The 23,233-nt window shown below is 40.1% G+C and overlaps 1 protein-coding gene across 2 annotated transcripts in view; it reads right to left on the reverse strand.

Annotated features, from left to right (window-relative positions):
- Positions 1–4,546: 4,546 nt before the first annotated feature.
- Positions 4,547–23,233, reverse strand: part of LOC111969051 (GTPase IMAP family member 8) — a 36,841-nt gene continuing 18,154 nt past the window's right edge. Inside the window, exons 5-12 of one of the 2 annotated variants that reach the window (XM_023995021.2) lie at positions 12,761–13,468; positions 10,809–11,507; positions 8,910–9,002; positions 8,619–8,751; positions 7,465–7,567; positions 5,386–5,450; positions 5,082–5,296; positions 4,547–4,992 (exon numbers count right to left, since the gene is read on the reverse strand). In XM_023995021.2, coding sequence (XP_023850789.2) covers positions 4,655–4,992; positions 5,082–5,296; positions 5,386–5,450; positions 7,465–7,567; positions 8,619–8,751; positions 8,910–9,002; positions 10,809–11,507; positions 12,761–13,468 — 2,354 coding nt within the window. In that variant the 3' untranslated portion in view covers positions 4,547–4,654. Of the gene's footprint in view, positions 5,297–5,385; positions 5,451–7,464; positions 7,568–8,618; positions 8,752–8,909; positions 9,003–10,808; positions 11,508–12,760; positions 13,469–23,233 lie in introns of both variants that reach the window. The other variant, XM_070445239.1, reaches the window with a different exon arrangement.

Genomic DNA, 23,233 nt, shown 5'->3' on the forward strand with positions numbered 1-23,233 from the left:
CCAGCATTGTCCCAGCCATATCTGCGGCAGCAGGAAGAAGTAAGTCCTCCACAATAGTATGGGGCTTGCCTGTCCTAGCCACTCGGTAGCTCACCATATGAGACGCTTCTAGCCCCTTCTTATTAATGGTATCTGTTGCTTTTATACATGTCTTACTAATCGAAAGTCATCTTAATTCTCGCAAAGAAAAGTCCTGTGGCTTATTTTTGAAATTGGCATGTTTTGTTTCTAAATGTCTGAGCAAGAGTGAAGGTTTCATCGCGTTGTGAGATAGTACTTTTGAGGAAAGACACTACTCCCAATATAAGTGAACACCAAATCAATGTAGTTCTCATCATATTTGCGCCTCTTCGATGGCCCAATGTCCCTGTCTGTTGTTCGGTGCTTTCCCAGGTAAGGGGGCAGCAGCTCTTCGGCTGCATCAGATTCACAACTGTCAGTGTCCATGCTAGCTGGGCTAACAACAAATGCAGAATTACTGATGCTAGCATTGGATGTGCTCGTGGAAGCAGAACAACTTGTCGTCGACAGGTGCAGGTGTAGTACTGCTGGTAGTAGCAGTACTACCAGTAGAGCTGGTATGTGTCTCTATGGATGCGGGCCTTACTTTTTTAAACCATTTATCAATTTTCGCGCAAACGGAATGAGCAGCAGCTACGTTTGGCTACATATGGACCGTTAGTGGAATTCCCGTGAGAGAGTAACGGTTAATGTGATTGGATGTTAATTATTTGACTAGGCTACCTGTATTTGACATTGTTATTTCGCTGAACACTAGATGTATTAAAGGGATTTTTGGCAGTGAAAAAAGGCCACTCAGGTGAGAAAAAAAGTATATAAACTCACCCAAATGTTGGAAAATATAAATGGACTGTTTGAAAATGTGAAGATTTTTTTTTTTTWATGTGAATCACATTTTTATTTGACGTACACCCGACGGCATTGCGCGTACCCCAGTTTTGGAATACCTGGTATAGAACAAGCAGTCTATACAACTTATAGGTTACGTGACACCTCAGCAAAGTGAGGTAATTATTAGCATGGAATGTACAATGTTTAGTTATCAGTGTACAAAGAGTTGGCCGCAGGCATAAGCCCCAAGCAACTTACTGTTGAGAGTTAAAATAGTAGAATACACAAGGTGCAAGTTCGAAATGTGGTTGCGCATCAGCAATTTCTCTTCTGTCAGTCACTGACAGTCACTCAATTAGCCATGTCAGCTAACAATTTTTAGACTGGTAAATGAGTCTATCCAGCTATCGAAACTTATTTTAATCATGGCCGAATACCGACCGTTCACGAAGGGCACACGCCCAGGAGCTCTGACCTCTAGGAGGCCCCCATTGATTTAGATAGTCCCTCTCACTCAGATATCATAAACATTGTATAAGTCATGGCAAAATGGGTAGAATTGCAGGAAATTAGCCGTAAAACTGAAARATTATTCTCTCTGACCCTTAGCAAAATGAGTATACAGTAATCCCTCGTTTATCGCGGGGGTTACGTTCCGAAAATGACCCGCGATAAGTGAAATCCGCGAAATAGAAAACTTTTTTTTTTTTTACAATTAGCAACTATTACATGTATACAAATACAGTGACTCACGTGTAGGCCGTTTCGTCGACATTATGGGTTTAGGAGATGTTCGAAATTACAAGATAATTTGGCCAACTTAATCTAAATTTGCCAAAGCTGTTTTATGTACGTACACATAACTGCACGAGACGACAAATGATAGCACAATTGTAGCATGTTTGATACAAGAAGCGGGAGTGAGTTTTAGCGAATCACGAACTGCCAGAGCAACAATGCACCAAAAAAAAAAAAAACATGGCATTATGAAAATCGCGAATAGCGAATACCGCGATAAGTGAACCGCGAAGATGGCGAGGGATCAACTGTAATTGCATGAAATAAAATGTATCTATGCCCATAGCAAAAATGGTGCAAAATTGCAGGAAATAAATTTCTCTCCGCGCGTTTAGAGGGGGGCCACTAAAATGTTCGGCCACCAGAGCCTGGGTTCGTCTCTAGGTTTCTTCTAGGTTCCTGCTTTTTTATGGGAGTTTTTCCCAGTCACCGTGTATCTACATTTGGGGTTTTGAGGCTGGGTTTCTGTATAGCAACTTTGTGACATCGGCTGATGGTAAAAGGCTTTATAAATTACTTTGATTGCATTGATTGATTAGTGGGTGGGCGGGGGGAAGCCGGCCATGAGTGTTACATCTGGCAACAATTGTGATCGTCATCATCCTATGTGACATCATCATCAGTAGTGTGACATAATCACTATGCGACCATCCAATCATTCAGTAAATGTGACACAGATCAGTAAACAACATGATTCAGAGTCTTATCCTTAAGCTTTAGGGTAGATGTCACTGTATCTTCTTCATAAGATCACAGGAGAGACTGTATTTTCACCCCATCGAACTTAGATGCAGTCCGAACAGGACCGCGTAGTAAGTGTTCTCCTGTTGTTGTTTGCTTCACCTGCACAGAATAAAGATGATTATCAATCGAGGACATGAAGACCTAAAGGGGGAAATTGAACACTACCTAAATGTTTTGCTCATTGAACCAGTTGTTTAAGAAGAAGAAAAAAGCTTTTTTGAAGTTGAACAAAGTTTACACAGTTCCTGTCAAAAGGAAAGCCACAATACAGTTTGAGTCAGAAGTTACATACACCTTAGCTAAATACATTTAAACTCTGTTTTTCACAATTCCTGACATTTAATCCAAGTAAATATTCCTGTTTTAGGGTCAATTAGGATCACCACTTTATTTAAGAATGTGAATGGTCAGAATAATAGTAGAAGAATTATTTTTTCAGCTTTTATTTTTCATCACATTCCCAGTGGATTTACATACACTCAATTAGTATTTTGATAGCATTGCCTTGTAATTGTTTAACTTCCGTCAAATGTTTTGGGTAACCTTCCCACAAGCTTCCCAATAAGTTGGGTGAATTTTTGGCCCATTCCCTGCCAGAGCTGGTGTAACAGTCACGTTTGTAGGCCTCCTTGCTCGCACACGCTTTTTTCAGTTCTGACCACAAATTTTCTATAGGATTGAGTCAGGGCTTTGTGATGGCCACTCCAATAACTTGACTTTGTTGTCCTTAAGCCATTTTGCCACAACTTTGGAAGCTATGGGCTTATGGTCATTGGTCCATTTGGAAGACCCATTTGCGACAAGCTTTAACTTCCTGACTGATGTCTTGAGATGTTGCTTCAATATATCCACATAATTTTCCATCCTCATGATGCATCTATTTTGTGAAGTGCACCAGTCCTCCTGCAGCAAAGCACCCCACAAACATGATGCTGCACCCCCATGCTTCACGGTTGGGATGGTGTTCTTCGGCTTGCAAGCCTCCCCTTTTTCCTCCAAACATAACGATGGTCATTATGGTCAAACAGTTCGATTTTTGTTTCATCAGTGTCAGAGTCGTGTGTATAGGGGCAGGGAAGTCAGGCGCAGGAGAGTCAAACGGAGTGGTAAATTGGTCTTTTAATGAATGTCCAAATACATGCTCCATAACACTAATAAGAAACGAACTTAAACAAATATGGGTACGAAGACCCGTCGCGCACCTATACACAATAAAAACAATACTAACAAGAAACAATCTCTGACAAAGACATGAGGGGAAACAGAGGGTTAAATACACAAGAGGTAATGGATGGGATTAAAAACAGGTGTGTGGGAAGACAAGACAAAACCAATGGAAAATGAAAAATGGATCGATGATGGCTAGAAGACCGGTGACGTTGACCGCCGAACACCGCCCGAACAAGGAGAGGGACCATCAGACCAGAGGACATACAGTATCTCCAAAAAGTATGATTTCTGTCCCCATGTGCAGTTGCAAACCGTAGTTTGGCTTTTTTTTATGGCTTTTATGGTTTTGGAGTAGTGGCTTCTTCCTTGCTGAGCGGCCTTTCAGGTTATGTCGATATAGGACTCCTTTTACTGTGGATATAGATACTTTTGTACCTGTTTTCTCCAGCATCTTCACAGGGTCCTTTGCTGTTGTTCTGAGATTGATTTTCACTTTTCGCACCAAAGTACGTTCATCTCTAGGGGACAGAACACATCTCCTTCCTGAGCAGTATGACAGCTGCGTGGTCCCATGGTGTTTATACTTGCGTACTCTTGTTTTTACAGATGAACGTGGTACCTTCAGGTGTTTGGAAATTGCTCCCAGGGATGAACCAGACTTGTGAAGGTCTACAATTTTTTTTCTGAGGTCTTGGCTGATTTCTTTAGATTTTCCCATAATGTCAAGCAAAGAGGCACTGAGTTTGAAGGTAGGCCTTGAAATACATCCACAGGTACACCTCAAATGATGTTAAAAAAGCCATGACATCTTTTTCTGGAATTTTCCAAGCTGTTTAAATGCACAGTCAACTTAGTGTATGTAAACTTCTGACCCCCTGGAATTGTGATACAGTGAATTATAAGTGAAATAATCTGTCTGTAAACAACTGTTGGAAAAATGACTTGTGTCATGCACAAAGTAGATATCCTAACCGACTTAACAAGAAATTTGTGGAGTGGTTGAAAAACGAATTTAAATTACTCCAACCTAAGTGAATGTAAACTTCCGACTTCAACTGTATAAAAAAAAAAGTATTTTTTTATGATTTCATTATTTTTTGCAGACATTTTTAGGTAAGTACCACAGTTCTAAAATACATGACAAGACATGTTTTGGATAGCGCATGGATTTGGACTGTACCTCATTAAGGGGCACATTCAATGGCAGGACGATTACATTCAGAACTGACTGAGGATGGCCGAATGATTGGAGGAAAGGCAGCACCTGTCCCTTGATCGAGAGGAAGGGTCTAAACATTCTGACCAGGCCCCATAAGGAGAGGTCTGTGATGTTCACCACTACGTGTGTGTCAGTCACCCTCAGTGGTGGTAAAACCTCCACACTGTCACCAGTAACATGGGCCACAGACAGGATATCAAGACCCTCTCCTACAAAACAAATATATCTTACTCATCCACTGTCATTTGGCTGTTGTATTGGTCATCTTGATGATAGTTGTGAGTGGTGTGTAACTCACCAGAGAGAATCTCACAGTGTGGGAGATGTAGCTGACAGATAGACCCCTGATGACACTCAATACTGAACAGGGGTCCTGCAGGAGTCTGGCCTGTGGAGTGCAGGAGATTCTCATCCCATTGGACAGTTCTGTACAGCACTTCCCCCTCCCCCTTCATCAGAAACACCAGCCCTGTCAAACTGCACTGGAACAGACCTGCATGGGAGCACTGGAGCCTGGAGCACATAGGACAATTATTAGTTACAATAATTAACACAAATTCTCTGAATCAAATGTATTAATGTTATCAGCAATAAATTGTTACCTGCATGATGTTTCTGTAAATCCTGTGGATGTTTCAGGTGTTAATTTTGTCACAACAGCAAGTGTCTGAAATGCAGATTGAAAGCACCAAATCAGCAGTCTTATAGAAACAACTAGACAACCTTCGATCTGCCCTGCAGCCCTCTTAAAGGCGCAATCTGCAGTTGAAATAATAACAAATCTCTTTCCCCACCACTGTTTCGGTAAAAAGCTAAGGGACGAGGCTGGAGAAATGTAACCACTCGTTAATTCATAGACAGAGCTATGGATGCAAGGACTGACCATCCATGATATCAAAAGTATTGTTTCAACCATGCTTTGAGGCTATACAGTGTTTGTTTACATTTATTTTGTTTATAAACATTGAAGTAAAACAAGCTTATATTTTGGGTTCTGATGGAGTATTACAGTTGATCTAAGATCATGAGGCATTTCTAAGTTATATTCGTTAAGACAGAATGGCTACATATCATTCATTTATAGTATGTAAAAAAAAATCTATGTACTGTAGCATCTGCAGATTAACCCTTTAAAGTGATAGTTCACTACAAAATGTTTGTCCGATATTTCAAGATCTGAAACGTGTCTATGTCACATGATTAGTTGTGAAGTGGTCCCGAGTGGCGCTCAGGATCTGAAACGTGGTCTAATGTTACATAATGATAGTTGTGAGTGGTCCGAGTGGCGTCAAGGACCGAAACGTGGTCTAATATTAACATGATGACAGTTGTGAGTGGTCCCGAGTGGCGCTCAGGACTGAAACGTGGTCTAATGTAAACATGATGTAGTTGTGAGTGGTCCGAGTGGCGCTCAGGACCTGAAACGTGGTCTAATGTTAACATGATGATAGTTGTGAATGGTCCCGAGTGGCGCTCAGGACCTGAAACGTGGTCTAATGTTAACATGATGATAGTTGTGAGTGGTCCCGAGGTGGCGCTCAGGACTGAAACGTGGTCTAATGTTAACATGATGATAGTTGTGAGTGGTCCCGAGTGGCGCTCAGGACCTGAAACGTGGTCTAATGTTAACATGATGACAGTTGTGAGTGGTCCCGAGTGGCGCTCAGGACCTGAAACGTGGTCTAATGTTAACATGATGACAGTTATGAGTGGTCCCGAGTGGCGCTCAGGATGGAAACGTGGTCTAATGTCAACTGATGACAGTTGTGAGTGGTCCCGAGTGGCGCTCAGGACCTACGTGGTCTAATGTTAACATGATGACAGTTAGAGTGGTCCCGAGTGGCGCTCAGGACCTGAAACGTGGTCTAATGTCTAACATGATGATAGTTGTGAGTGGTCCCGAGTGGCGCTCAGGACCTGAAACGTGGTCTAATGTTAACATGATGACAGTTATGAGTGGTCCCGAGTGGCGCTCAGGACCTGAAACGTGGTCTAATGTTAACATGATGATAGTTGTGAGTGGTCCCGAGTGGCTCTCAGGACCTGAAACGTGGTCTAATGTTAACATGATGATAGTTGTGAGTGGTCCCGAGTGGCGCTCAGGATCTGAAACGTGGTCTAATGTTAACATGATGACGTTGTGAGTGGTCCCGAGTGGCGCTCAGGACCTGAAACGTGGTCTAATGTTACATGATGATAGTTGTGAGTGGTCCCTACGGTGGCGCAGCGGTCTAAGGCACTGTATCTCAGTGCTCGAGGTGTCACTACAGACCCTGGTTCGTTTGCAGGCTGTATCACAACCGGCCGTGATTGGGAGTCCCATAGGCGGCGCACAATTGGCCCAGCATCGTCCGGGTTAAGGTTAAATAAAAACATTTAAAAAATAAATTGACTTGAGCAGATCCAGCTACATGCCTGAATACCATATGAAAGGAATAGACATCTATAATTATGAATTAAGACAGTGGCTTATTTTATTATTATTAATTATTGAGGCATATAGCTGCATCTATTCTACACAACTGAGGGATACAAACTCGACATTACACAACATTTGAGGAGTGAAAACATTTAAGTACTTTAAAATACTGACTGTCCTACAATAMTCAAACTGTGAGTATTGAGAATCTTTAATAGAGTTGAACTGAAACACTGAGGCAATGATGATATACTCTACTTACATGTTCCGCTGGTGTAGATGTAGAGCKGTGTTCAGATTCAGGGTTTGTTGTGTCACTGGTGCATAGATTCTTCTGACTACAAAATATTCTTCTGAGTACAAAACTATATTCAGAGAACAGGGTTAGTTAGGGCAGGGAGATAGAGAATGAGTGTATCCATTGTTGCATGCTACAATAGAAAACTGACAGAGATGAAGAAAGCTCTGAAGGTTTCCGCTAATGCAACAGTAGCCTTGATGTCAACCTCCCCACTCTTGCATCTTCAGTACATTTTTCAGCATTTTTGTTAATATTCACTACCGGTCAAAAGTTTTAGAACACCTTCTCATTCCAAGGTTTTTATTTATTTATACTATTTTCGAATAATAGTGAAGACATCAAAACTATGAAATAACTGATATGGAATCATGTAGTAACCAAAAAAGTGTTAAGCAAATTAAAATATATTTTATTTCCTGTGGCGGTCCTCAAGAGGGCCAGTTTCATCATAGCGCTTGATGGTTTTTGCGACTGCACTTGAAGAAACTTTCAAAGTTCTTGAAATGTTCTGTATTGACTGACCTTCATGTCTTAAAGTAATGATGGACTGTCGTTTCTCTTTGCTTACTTGAGCTGTTCTTGCCATAATATGGACTTGGTCTTTTATCAAATAGGGCTTTCTTCTGTATACCCCCYTTACCTTGTCACATCACATCTGATTGGCTCAAACACATCAAGAAGGAAATAAATTCCACAAATTAACTTAAGGCAAACCTGTTAATTGAATTGCATTCCAGGTGACTACTTCATGAAGCTGGTTGAGAGAATGCCAAGAGTGTGCAAAGCTGTCATCAAGGCAAAGGGTGGCTATTTGAAGAATCTCAAATATAAAATATATTTTGATTTGTTTAATGCTTTTTTGGTTACTACATGTGTTATTTCATAGTTTATGTCTTTGCTATTATTCTACAATGTAGAAAATAGTAAAAATAAAGAAAAACCCTTGAATGAGTAGGTGTTCTAAAACTTCTCACCGGTAGTGTACATTGACATGCTACTAGTGTGTATGTGCAATAATGTGTGAATGTGTACAGCTTGTTACATCCTCAGTAGATCTGATTATTATAGAAAACATTTTGTGAGGGAGAAGCGGAGCCTCAGACAACAGTGCCTACCTCATGAAATCCAAGCTGAATTTTTCTCTAGAACTCTTTGATCCAGAGTTGTGCTCACATACTGGTTCTGATGTCTGGGAGCTGGACACAGAGCTTCTCAGAGACTGGGTATCAGATATGTCATCTCCAGGTACTGGACAACATCACAACAAGAGAACTATAATACTTAGATTAGGCTTAAGTACTCTACAATCCATTACTTTTTCTTGCTTGGTGAATGATAAAATGATAAGCGCATTCAACACTTTATTTTTATAACTGTATTCTCAGGGAAGAATCGTAACATCCTACCCACGAGCCTCAGCAGAGATTCAGCCACAGATCCAAACCCAGACATCTGTTCTGAACCATCATATCCAGTCTCAGGTCTGCTGCCTCCACTCACTGTAGAACAAAACAATGCTTGCATCATGTAGATAACCTCCTAGAGTCGATTGCTAAGTTACATAACAAACAAATCCCCATCAATTTCCTCTCTCCCAATGTCTTAGATTCTAATTGTCCAGCATCCCGGAGTCGCCTCTTCACTATTGCCGTTCAGACGGTGTTTTGCAGGTACTATTTAATGAAGCTGCCAGTTGAGGACTTGTGAGGCGTCTGTTTCTCAAACTAGACACTCTAATGTACTTGTCCTCTTCCTCAGTTGTGCACCGGGGTCTCCCACTACTCTTTCTATTCTGGTTAGAGCCAGTTTGCGCTGTTCTGTGAAGAGAGTAGTACACAGCGTTGTACGAGTTCTTCAGTTTCTTGGCAGTTTCTGTAATCGAACCCACAAATGCTGATGCTCCAGATACTCAACTAGTCTAAAGAAGGCCAATTTTATTGCTTCTTGAATCAGTACAACAGTTTTCAGCTGTGCTAACATAATTGCAAAATGGTTTTCTAATAATCAATTAGCCTTTTAAAATGATCAACTTGGATTAGCTAACACAACGTGCCATTGGAACACAGGAGTGATGGTTGCTGATAATGGGCCTCTGTACGCCTATGTAAATATTCCATCAAAAATCAGCCGTTTCGGGCTACAACAGTCATTTACAATGTCTACACTGTATTTCTGATCAATTTGATGTTATTTTAATGGACAAAAAAATGTGCCTTTCTTTCTAAAATGAGGACATTTCTAAGTGAACCCAAACTTTTGAATGGTAGTGTATCTCTAGAGATATGTTTTGCTTTGGATGCATCTCAATCCACTACATCCACCAGTGTGGCACTTCAGCATCTGCGGTGAAAGGTGGCAGAGATAGAGTGGGGTTTGTCAGACCATGAGACATCCTACCAACCGTTTTGCTCTAGGATCCCCACAAATATCAGGAGAATCATTTGAAGTCAGTACCGTTGATGTGCCAACTTCTGTTTGGTAGTGTCCAAACCGTTTGGGCTACAAACTGGGACCCCACTGTGGAAAGGGGAGATTCTACCAAACATGATGGTGTTCTTTGTTTTACTCTACGACCCCCACAAGTGTGACGGGACTTGTCTGAAGGTAACCGGTACCCGTTTAAAAAAACGAATGGAAGTATGAAGGTAATTTTGTACCTACCCAAAAAAAGGGGTTAAATATGTGTACAATTTWAAAAAWATATATATTTCTTGATTTTTTTAATATCTTCTAGATTTAGGACAGACACTTCAACATCTTGTTTCTTATGATTTTCTTATTTTACTGTCCTTTCTGCCATGTATGAAAGTGTTTTTCAATGTGTTTCTATGGGCTTTAGTAGTAAAGGCCAAAATCAATATTTTATAACCAAAAATAATATAGAGATTTTTTGTAATACCTAAAGGGGTCCTAAAATCCTAAATCAAATAGCTAAATGATCCATAGTATGACCATCTTAAAACAATTCCATATGTCAGGTTAGCAGCCCCGGCCCACCTCCCCCAACGTTTTAGACTAAAGAAATAAGCAATACTGATATCTACACTATGATGGTGTTTGGTTCAGGTTTATGAATAATGTTAATAACAGAAGGAAAGTGGACTGTAGCATTTATTTTGTCTTATTTTGTTGAAATGTTATTTATTTTTCCAGTGTGACTGGAATCTTGATTTTCTTTGTATATTTTTTGTAAACATATGTGCACCTCTAAGTTGGTAAACTAACCTTTGTAAATTGAGGGTAGACAAACAAGAACATTGTAGCGCGCTTGAGATTTAAAGGTACTGTCAGAGTACCATACTTACTACTCAGAAGAAGAGGGTATATGCTGTGAKCTCCCTTTAATGGCAAAGATGGTTTCTTCCACATCTCCTCAGGTATCCAATTAATTCCTTCTTTATAATCTCTTTCAGGGTTAAACACATCTCCACTGTTGGCTGCCACCAACTCATCTATTTTCTCCAGCAGCTCTGTGACCTGAGTGACGTCACCACTGTTGTTATTGTTGAGGACATGAAATCTGTTCCCACATTTCTCAACAAGCCACTGGAGGGCCTTCCCTTCTCTCTGAATATGCTGCTCAATGGTTTTGTCTCCCAGACAGTCCCCATGGGTGAACAGCACTATAGTGTGACTCCAGACTCTCTCACTGAGAAGCTCCAGGTGGTCCTCTGCAGCATTTGTCTCTTCTTCTTTGAACGAAACGTCCACCCGAATGACCAGGAAGAGAGTGTGGGGTCCTGGGGGACACAAAGACGCACTGAACACAATCTCCTGTTTAACCAGCTCAGGAGTGTACTCTACAGGGAGATTGTTCCACCAGCCAGGAGTGTCAACCACAGTGACCTGCCTCCCTGCTACTTCTCCCTGTCTCTTCACACACTGAGCGGCTGTCCTCAGGTCAAACTCCTCTCTGCCCAAGATGGTGTTTCCTGCTGAACTCTTCCCAGCATCTCTGGATCCCAGCAGCACAATCCTCAGCTCTGAGAGATAGAGTGAGTCACCTGTCAGAGAGAACACAGCTTTTATTGATCTGAACGTGTGATTTGTGAGCATTATGATAACATAGACCACATTGTAGGATGCAATTTTCAAAACATATTGCGATCCATTTTAACACAGGTTTTCCAATGCCTCACAAAAAAGGGCACCGATTGGTAGATAAAAACAAATACATATAAATAAAAAAGAGCTGACACTGAATATCCCTTTGAGCATGAAGTTAGGCTTTGGATGGTGTATCAATACACCCAGTCAATACAAAGATATAGGTGTATTTCCTAACTCAGTTGCCAGAGAGGAAGGAAACTGCTCAGGAATTTCACCATAAGGCCAATGGTGATTTTAAAACAGTTGCAGAGTTTAATGGCTGTGATAAGAGAAAACTGAGGATGAATCAACAACATTGTAGTTACTCCAAAATATTGAGTTAAATAATGGAGTGAATAGAAGGAAGCCTGTACTGAATAAAACACATTCCAAAAACATTGCATCCTGTTTGCAACAAGACACTAAAGCAATACTGCAAAACATTTGGCAAAGGAATTAACATTTTGTCCTGAATACAAAGTGTTATGTTTGGGGCAAATCCAACACAACACATCCCTGCGTACCACACTCCATATTTTCAAGCATGGTGGTGGCTGCATTATGTTATGGGTATGCTTGTCATCGGCATGGACTGGGGAGTTTTTCAGGATAAAAAGAAAACAGAATGTAGCTAAGCTCAGGTAAAATCCTAGAGGAAAACCTGGTTCAGTCTGCTTTCCAACAGACACTGGGAGACAAATTCACCTTTCAGGAGAACAACAACCCTAAAACACAAGGCCAAATATACACTGGAGTTAATTACCAAGACGACATTGAATGTTCCTGAGTTTCCTATTTACAGTTTTGACTTAAATTTGCTTTAAAACCTATGGCAAGAAAATGGTTGTCTAGCAATGATCCACAACAAACTTCACAAAGCTTGAATCATTTTAAAAAGAATAATGGGCAAATATTGCACAATCCAGGTGTGCACAGCTCTTAGACATACCCCAAAAGACTTACTGCTGTAAGGTGTTTCTAATTACAATTAAATTAATTTTAATTTTAACCCCACAAATTTGGAAAAAGTAATGGAGAGTGGGTCCATCTATAATTAGGAAAATATGTGTCCTGCTGAGAATTAAAAATTATACTGTCAATGACAATTGTCTGGTGCTTTTATTCCTGCCAAGCAGTTTGAAAAATAAACCATGAACAGAAAACTCACCTATAAATGTTCTATGGATCTGTCTCTGTTTCTTCACCCTCATGCACAGCTGTTTAGCTTTGTCTTCCTTTTTTCTCCTCCAAACTTCTATCTTCTCTAGTAGCTCCCTCTTTATCTCAAAATGTCCTCCTCTGTTTCCTGCCACCGTCTCTTCTATCTTCTCCAGCAGTTCTGTGACCTGAGTGACATCCCCTCTGTTCTCATTGTTGAGGATATGATACCTGTTCCCACATTTCTCAACAAGCCACCGGAGGGCCTCCCCTTCACTCTCGATGTGCTGCTCAATGGTTGTGTCTCCCAGACAGTCCCCATGGGTGAACAGCACTATAGTGTGACTCCAGACTGTCTCACTGAGAAGCTCCAGGTGTTCCTCTACTGCTCTTCTGTCTTCCTCAGTGTATAAAAACCCCATCGATATGACAAGGAGGAAAGTGTGCGGTCCTGGGGGACACACAGACACACTGAGCAAAATCTCCTGTTTAACCAGCTCAGGAGTCCTTTCTACAGGAAGATTCTTCCACCAGCCAGGAGTGTCGACGACAGTGACCTGCCTCCCTGCTACTTCTCCCAGTCTCTTCACACACTGAGCAGTTGTCTTCAGGTCAAACGCCTCTCTGCCCAGTATGGCGTTTCCTGCTGAACTCTTCCCAGATCCTCCTCTGTACCCCAGCAGTACAATCCTTAACTCTGAGAGATGGAGGGAGTCAMCTGACAGAGAGAGATGTCATTACATTAATGTCATTACATTAAGATATAATGAGGGACCATAGTGGGTTCAATAACATTTACGAGTTGATTTAAAACCTATGTTTAACCTCTAATTCCTCCCAAACCCGGATCCGGGAGCACCCCCCACAGTAAAAAAGCTGACTAGCATAGCCTAGCATAGCGTCACAAGTAAATACTAGCATCTAAATATCATTAAATCACAAGTCCAAGACACCAGATGAAAGATACACATCTTGTGAATCCAGCCATCATTTCTGATTTTTAAAATGTTTTACAGGGAAGACACAATATGTAAATCTATTAGCTAACACGTTAGCAAAAAGCCACCACTTTTTTTACTCCACCAGTTTTTTACTCCATCAGTAGCCATCACAAATTCGACCAAATAAAGATATAAATAGCCACTAACCAAGAAACAACTTCATAAGATGACAGTCTGATAACATATTTATGTTATAGCATATGTTTTTTTAGAAAAATGTGCATATTTCAGGTATAAATCACAGTTATACATTGCAGCTGCAATCTGAAATAGTGCCGAAGCTGCCAGAATAATTACAGAGGCCAACGTCAAATACCTAATTACTCATCTTAAAACATTTCTGAAAAATACACAGCGTACAGCAAATGAAAGCCCAACATCTTGTGAATCCAGCCAATATGTCAGATTTTTTAAGTGTTTTACAGCGAAAACACAATATAGCATTATATTAGCTTAGCACAATAGCCAGAAACACAAGCAATTTACCAGCAGCACAGGTTAGCGATCGTAACAATACAGCAAAAGATATATAATTTTAGACTAACCTTGATATACTTCATCAGATGACAGTCCTGTAACATCATTACACAATGCATATAGGTTTGTTCGAAAATGTGCATATTTAGCAGCACAAATCGTGGTTATACAATGTGATCCAGTGGCAACAGTCATGCATTCTGGCCGGCACCATCTTGGAAAGGCATCCTAATCTAATCAATAATAATCGTAAACTTGACTAAAAAATACAGGGTTGGACAGCAAATGAAGATGCATTAGTTATTAATGCAACCACTGAGTTAGATTTTTTAAATAACGTTACTAGACATACAGTGTGCGTTACAGCCAGACTAGTGCCGCAATAATGGCGGACAAATCCGTTTACATTTTCCACATAAATACGGAATAACATCATAAATAGCTCTTTACTTTGGCGAGCTTCCATCAGAATCTTGGGCAAGGTGTCCTTTGTCCAAAATAATCGTTGCTTGGTTGTAAAACGTCTGTCTTCAACTTCGGAATTAGCAGCTAACAATAGCTATGTGGCACAAACTGCCCAAATCCTTCAAAACGCAATACTAAGGAAATTCCGAAAAAAGCAATATACTCGCATAAACTGATATAACTCGGTTTAAAATAACTTCGTTATGATGTTTCTAAACAACTATATCGAGATAAATTACAGACGGGATATATCTAGGCTGATAACTGAGCGTTTCAAAATGCCATCCTGAGGTCTTGCTTTGCGTAATGACGAATGTCGAAAAGAGAGCTGCCTTCGTTCCTTGGCCTTTTATAAGCTCTGAGAACTACGTAGAAACTCCATTCCACTTCTCATTGGTTACTGACATCCAGGGGAAGGCGGTGCAGTTCATGTCGACCCATAGGATACATACAGAGCTTTAAACTGATCTGAGAACAGAGCCTCAGTTGAGTATTGAGTACGAGGCAGTTTAATTTGGGAACGATAAATGTACAGTTGAAACAGCCACCCCCTGTAGTGTCAAGAGGTTAACCCTTTATCATGGTTTTTGTCTTGACGGATTTGTCCAAAATCATGGCACATAAAACATTACTTTTCTGTCCTTGCATTTATAGCAGTGTAAGTTGTTGTTATATCATATAATTTAAACCTTTTGTCAATAGGGGGAGCTGTTAGCACTTTTCTTTTTTGACATTGCCAAATTAAACTGCCTAGTACTCAATTCTTGCTCGTACAATATGCATATTATTGTTATTATTGGATAGGAAACACTCTCTAGTTTCTATAACCGTGGAATTATGTCTCTGAGTGGAACAGAACTCATTCTACAGCACTTTTCCTGACAGGGAGTGAGATTTCAGAAATCTTGGCCTCTGGTCCCGAGGTCAGTTTTAATTGTCCCTGTGAATGCTATGAGGATACAAACACTGCCTACGCCTTCCTCTAGATGTCAGTAATGTGTGACAATTTGAATGGAGTCGATTGCGCAATCAGGGCCTGTATAAACACCAAAGACCGGAAGTAGCTTTCTTTTGGACCCTGCGCTCGACGCACGATGGACGTCGGACTGGCCTCTTTCAAGCCTTGGTTTAGCCAGTAATAATATCGCCGGTCATGTTTTACCTCGTTATAGGTGTTAAAAACATCATAAGGTAGTTAATTTAAACCGTTTTATAGCAATTTATATCCGTTTAGTGCGATTTTGAGGCATTTATTTGTGACGCCCTTCCATGAGCTGGGCACTTTTCCTGTACATACCGAACGTTAGTGGCCATTTCGACGGGACAAGAGGACATCTTTCGACCAAAAGACGATTMGACCGGAGAAAGGATACATTGCCCAAGATTCTGATGGAAGAACAGCTCATAGTAAGAACTATTTATGATGATAAATCGCTGTTCTGTTGAAAAATGTTAAACGCATATATCGCCATTTTGTTTTGTGTAGCTTCGCTTTGGCGAACCCGGATCCGGGTTTCTGAGGCAGTAAAAGTTAAGCAATAATTAGTTAAATTAGACTTGAACCCTGTAAGGATCCTGGAAATAGCTTGTGTACAGTTTTTTGTATAGAGATCTCAGAAATGCAGTGTAACTACCTACATTTTTTGTCTCCTTATATTACGGGGTGAAAACAATTTTTATGGGTACACCAATCAAACATGACGTATGCGATTTCAAAATCGAATGCTTCTAACCAAAAGAATCACCTTACTTTGATACTTAAAACCTAAATTGATACTGTCATTAATGTGGATGCTGATTTGGTGTCCAGCTGATTAGTTACTCAGTGATATTTTCACACATCATAATATGATCCAGGAAGGAATTTTTAGAATGACAGTCAGGTGACAGCTGTTGTGATAGTGCATGCAATGCAACAACAGTCCAAGTGCTAGAAAAAAAGATGTTAGCCAGGAATGTCCAGAATATTTTGGTGTCTCATTCGTTACTCCGGTGAAGATAGTTGTGCCTGGATCCACATTGGATCTAATATCTCTAGCAAATTGATGTTGATCATCTGTTGTCATCTGCTTGATCTGCCTTTATGATGGCTTGGTAGACAATGGCAAGGGGTGGGGACAGATAAAGAGCGTGAAAGACAGAATGGACCCACTACATACAGTTGATAACTATGCTCATGGAAATGCTAATACTTTGCACATGAATGGCTTCTTATTCAATAAGAATTGCAATGTACATATTTACGCTTGTATGGCTTGTTGTCTCTCTCTGTTGAAATCGCCCGGTCCATTTTCTGTGGATAGTAATTCATCAGAAGTCTCTGGTTGTGTTCCCCAGAAGTCACAATGTCTTTTGTAGCTGGAGCTTCTCAGATTTATCGGAGTGTCTGTTATAATGGATGGTCGTTTGATAGGGAAATGTTTTTCTCTCGTCTTCGGCCGAGTTTCCTAGACTATTTTACATATACAGCTGCAGACTGTGAATGTGTAGTCTTTAGTTTTGTAGATTTCTTAACCATTTGTAACGTATTCAGCTGGCGCTGCACGTAACTGGTCTATAGAGTGGTAGCCATTTAAATTGCCAATCATTTCAACATGTAGCTACAGCTCCATGCTCTCTGGTCTATAGAGGTTTTCTTCTCTGTTGAAAGTTTCGGAGTGTCTAACCATTTCGTACCTTCCAGCTCACGCTGTCGGTCCCGCTGGTCTAATGTTAATTTCGCTAGAAGTGGGGTTTATGCACTCTGGGAAAAGGGGGCATTCCATGACACCGACATAATGTCTGTGCTCACGTGGGTGTGGTCACTGACTAGTTAAGACTTTATATGCAAAACAGTTCTCTCATTTAGAAGGCTAACATCACACTTTAATCATATAAGTTCCCCAACATTTGGATGTGAACCTTGACAACTGGGAAATATACACATTCAGAGATACAGTTATGTTGTTATACTGTCCTTAGTTACATCAGAAATTAGTAACAAATTCGACAGGATTGTTCTTTAAGTACCCACAGACCATTCCAACTGTTTGGATTACATAAATATTGTTTCATTATTCAACCTTTTGATGTCACATTACTACAACATCTCTCTCTGTTGTAATGAAGGGATTTTTCACTTCCCTTTCATTGTGTGGGAGAGAGAGAGTTCCTGCAGGTATTTAYGACCGTCATAAAACTGTGGTGGGAGAGAGGGAGGGGGGGGCCCTGGCGCCTATGATCCTCACCCAAAAGGGCAAGTCATGACACTGCGTAAGCACTATATAAGAGAACTAACAGGACTGGCCTGACAGAGCTCCTGACCGACATGTGTACTATGGTGCATTGAGTTTGTAGGAACCTCTCTAGCTTGCTGATAATAAATAATGATTAATGTAAGATTGTGTCCCTGGTGGTAATTTCCAGGACAGTCTCATTAGATTTAACAGAGAAAGCTCAAGATAATGAGTTCATTTTTTCATATGTCTTTGTGCCTCGCATTGGACACCGAGTCTACCTTGCGCAATTGTGTAGGATAGACTATTGCGCAACACCCAACGCTCTTCCTATCAATTATTCTGGATATAATGACAACAAATTACATAGTCTAGTGGGCTCATTGACAATATGATCTGTTAATGAAACAACATGACAAATATATTTTGTTTTCTACAGTATGTTACACCTGCCAGTTTAAACAATACAAGGGGCTTGAAGTAGCCTAGCCTACTTGAACTTGAATTTGGAGCTCAGAAATTCAAGTACTGGAATAGGCCTACCTTGAAAATCAGACATTTCCTTAATTTGGTGCTTGAAAAGTCCTTGTCATAATTGTAGCCAATTTATAAGTTCTCCTGCTCCCTTATAATTATCTGTGATTTCATTTTTTATCCATTTTTGTGAGCGATTTGGCCACTTTCGTTTGTTTCCCTCAGTTTCATTTGAAGGTTGTTGCGTTTACTCTGTGGCAGTAAAACCACGTGCATTTATTACGAGGACGACAACATCTAATGTTGGCTTCAACTTGGCTTTCCATACAAATCCTTCCATTAATAAAGGATCCTGAATTTAGTTTACTTTCTTATTATAAAAACAGCAACGGTGAGATTCAAATGGTGAGATTAAAGTTACCACTATTCATGGATTTATTATGTGTCTGAATCGCCATGCATACATCCAATCTATTTAGTCAGGCAATGTCCACATTATTCTCACATATTTTGGAATGTAATAATAATTTGAACATCAATGCATTGGCAAGGCCTACAAAATTAATTATTCTTAAAGTGGTAATGGCCTRCTTTAAAAAAAAAAAAWWWTTTGCATGTAGTTTTTTTTGGGGGGGGCTTCTACATTAGGCCCTCTATGTACAATTACATAAATTCTACAATTGTATAACATTGACGTCCTTAAAAATTACAGTCAATTGCTTGAAAAAGTMATTGAAAGTCTTTGAATTTGACTTGCCAATGTCTGTATGAACTCTGCTTAATGGATGTATAGTCCTAGGCCTACGTTGTTGTATTGGTGGAGTTATGGGCTCATTTGCATACATACACATGTGGAACTGCATGAAAATATTTAACATTTTTGTTTCAAACCATTTTGAAAATTTTAACCCAATGTCACACATTGGCCCCATTATTTATAGAAAGACCTGTATTTCATGCGTAACCCGTACATACGACTAATAAAACTTGAAACTTGAAGCATGCACCCTCAAATGTATTTTGAATGCATAGAAATACGGTTTCAGTCAATTCAATGTTTAGATTGGTTTTGCAACAACACAAGTTCTCTCGCTGTTTTTAAAATCATGGAGTATAAATTCCATCTTTTTTAGCTGGAGCGTGAATGAAACCAGACTAGCTGGATAGTTTTGTATGCAAGTCTATGAGGCAAAATGGCAGCCACAATTATTTTAATTTTTAACTATGAATGTTTTTAGCTCCTAAAAGTTTTATTTGCACGAATGAAGGCTCACATTATTTGTATTTTCATGTGTACATATGAGACTCGACATTTATATGTATTTTAACCTGTTTATATTTGAGGAGATTTGTTAGTTAACTGTCAAATTCGAACCGCTAGCTAACTTAACACTAGGTGCTAGCTGGCTAGCCTGCTATTTCACCCAAGCTATTTTTAGCTTCTGTTATTAGCTGGAAATGGTTTTTGTTACATAGAAAATAGACATGCCTCTTCTATAACTATTTTTACTGTTACTGTTAGCCTGTATAAAGGGAGAATTTAACGTACTGTTGTAACCTTGCAAAAGTATTCACCCCCCTTGGTGTTTTTCCTATTTTGTTACATTACAACCTGTAATTTAAATAGATTTTTATTTGGATTTCATGTAATGGACATACACAAAATAGTCCAAATTGGTGAAGTGAAATGAAAAAAATAACATGTTTTTAAAAAATGATAAAAAATAAAAAACGGAAAAGTGGTGCGTGCATATGTATTCACCTCCTTTGCTATGAAGCCCCTAAATAAGATCTGGTGCAACCAATTACCTTCAGAAGTCACATAATTACTTAAATAAAGTCCACCTGTGTGCAATCTAAGTGTCACATGATCTGTCACATGATCTCTGTATATATACACCTGTTCTGAAAGGCCCCAGAGTCTGCAACACCACTAAGCAAGGGGCACCACCAAGCAAGCGGCACCATGAAGACCAAGGAGCTGTCCAAACAGGTCAGGGACAAAGTTGTGGAGAAGTACAGATCAGGGTTGGGTTATAAAAAAAGATCCTAAACTTTGAACATTCCACAGAGCACCATTTAATCCATTATTTAAAAAATTGAAAGAATATGGCACCACAACAAACCTGCCAAGAGAGGGCCACCCACGAAAACTCATGGACCAGGCAAGGAGGGCATTAATCAGAGGCAACAAAGCAACCAAAGATAACCCTGAAGGAGCTGCAAAACTCCACAGCGGAGATTGGAGTATCTGTCCATAGGACCACTTTAAGCCATACACTCCACAGAGCTGGGCTTTACAGAAGAGTGGCCAGAAAAAAAGCCATTGCTTAAAGAAAGAAATAAGCAAACACGTTTGGTGTTCGCCAAAAGGGCATGTGGGAGACTCCCCAAACATATGGAAGAAGGTACTCTGGTCAGATGAGACTAAAATTGAGCTTTTTGGCCATCAAGGAAAATGCTATGTCTGGCACAAACCCAACACCTCTCATCAACCCGAGAACACCATCACCACAGTGAAGCATGGTGGTGGCAGCATCATGCTGTGGGGATGTTTTCATTGGCAGGGACTGGGAAACTGGTCAGAATTGAAGGAATGATGGATGGCGTTAAATACAGGGAAATTCTTGAGGGAAACCTGTTTCAGTCTTCCAGAGATTTGAGACTGGGACAGAGGTTCACCTTCCAGCAGGACAATACCCCTAAGCATACTGCTAAAGCAACACTAGAATGGTATAAGGGGAAACATTTACATGTCTTGGAATGGCCGTGTCAAAGCCCAGACCTCAATCCAATTGAGGATCTGTGGTATGACTTAAAGATGGAACCCATCCAACCTGAAGGAGCTGGAGCGGTTTTGCCTTGAAGAATGGGCAAAAATCCCAGTGGCTAGATGTGCCAAGCTTATAGAGACATATTTGCTGTGATTGCTGCAAAGGGTGGCTCTACAAAGTATTGACCTTGGGGGGGGGGGGTGTTGAATAGTTGTGCACGCTCAAGTTTTCTGTTTTGTCTTATTTCTTGTTTGTTTCACACACAAAACATATTTTGTATCTTCAAAGTGGTAGGCATGTTGTTTAAATCAAATGATACAAATCCCCTAAAAAAACTATTTTTCACTGTGGTATGCAGTGGCGAAATGTGACTATGCCTTCAGATGGACCAGAAATTTTCCAACACATTGTATCAAACAAGAAAACAAGAAAACGGAAAACATATCACCACTTAATGCACCCAACATACCTTTTGTTTTCAGCCATTCTAGGAGGAGCTGTAGTTTTGAATGACACAAACAGACCTGGCTGTGCTCCAGGCTGCCGAACACACAGAAACAGAACCGTCATGGACACAAAATGTGACACACAGCATAAAATAATGCGACCAGCAAAAACAAAAAACACACTGTTTACACAACCTATGGTAGCCTACCACTATCACACTGTTAACAACAACAGTGTCACATCAAAGGTGACAGGCTTCGTACTACCTGTGCACTCCATGGTGCTAAAGGAGAGACAGTGTTGGTCAAACACATAGACACAGCTGATACACAGGCAACAGCAGTCACATACAGCATTGACTATAAGGAATAAGCAGCCCATTCACTCCAGTAGGCCCCATGAAATCAGAACAATACAAAAGCACAACCATTTCATTTCCAAAATGAAATTAACAAACCAGCTATTACTTCCCATTGCAAATATATTGTATCACGTTCAGCACACTAACCGGTGATCTAGTGTAAATGCAACGATGTTTCACAGTCATTGTTTTTCTAAGAGATGGCTAACAGCAAGCGAGCTGCAGCAAAAAACTGTGCCACTCACCAGATTATGATAATTTGTAAACTAAGTTTAAAAGTTAATCTTGAAAAGGGTGATGCTAACAAATTAGCACAAACATCAACCTTGAAGTTGATAACAGCTGTCTAGACACATCACTGTTTTTAATGGTGCCACCCATTGCAAGTCAAAATGTGATTGGTTCATTCCACTGTCACGCCAAAATTCTGCTCTAATACGGTTGAATACAGAGCAATAGTAATGGCGTCTTTTTGTTGGCAATATCTCTGCCATGGTTCATTGGACATAGCCTATGGCCAAATTAATGTTTTTTTTTAAATTCATTTTTATAGGGTTTTTCGATGAATGCTGAAAGTAAGATCTGTGGTAAACACAGGCTTAGGAGATCTTATACGTTTTGTTCGATGAGATAATCTTCATCAGCTAACGTCACATTTTGTGAATTTTGAAGCATTTATGTAGTTTTAAAAAGCACATAAAGGCTTCATAATTTATAAAGGTCATGTAACTGACTGATATTATTTCATAGAACACAATTTATAAGATCTCCTAAGTCCGTGTTAATCTTAGTTTCGGGTTTATCCCAAAACACTATTCTTTTCCCAGTCATTTTCACCATAGAAATGGCTGAACGAACCGGAGGTAACTAATATCCGGGTAATAGGACTACAAACTGGCGAGCTCTATGACATAGGCCTTCTGTCCAGCTTCTGAATGCGTAGCCAATGGCTGGCTGTGCTAGCTAGATTTTTCTACCCAGAAACCAACAACGAAAAATCCTGATAGGATATTTTTTTCTCTTCACTATTGTTGGATTCTAGCTTAAAATATACTTATTCATGTTACCATACCAGAACTTATTGATTACTTTACATGTATAAGGAATGTAAATGTTGGGGTCAATGGAGGGTGGATAAGAACTAGGTGTATTGAAAGTTACTGAGAGACAAGGGGGAGTGCAGGAAGTTTACATTCTGTCCAAAATGTTATTGTTAAATCTCATGGATCCTAAGGAGGAAGGCAAAGGGCAACAGTCTGGTTTCAGTCW

This window comes from Salvelinus sp. IW2-2015, linkage group LG9 (genome assembly GCF_002910315.2).
Source record: "Salvelinus sp. IW2-2015 linkage group LG9, ASM291031v2, whole genome shotgun sequence".
Classification (NCBI taxonomy): Eukaryota; Metazoa; Chordata; class Actinopteri; order Salmoniformes; family Salmonidae; genus Salvelinus; species Salvelinus sp. IW2-2015.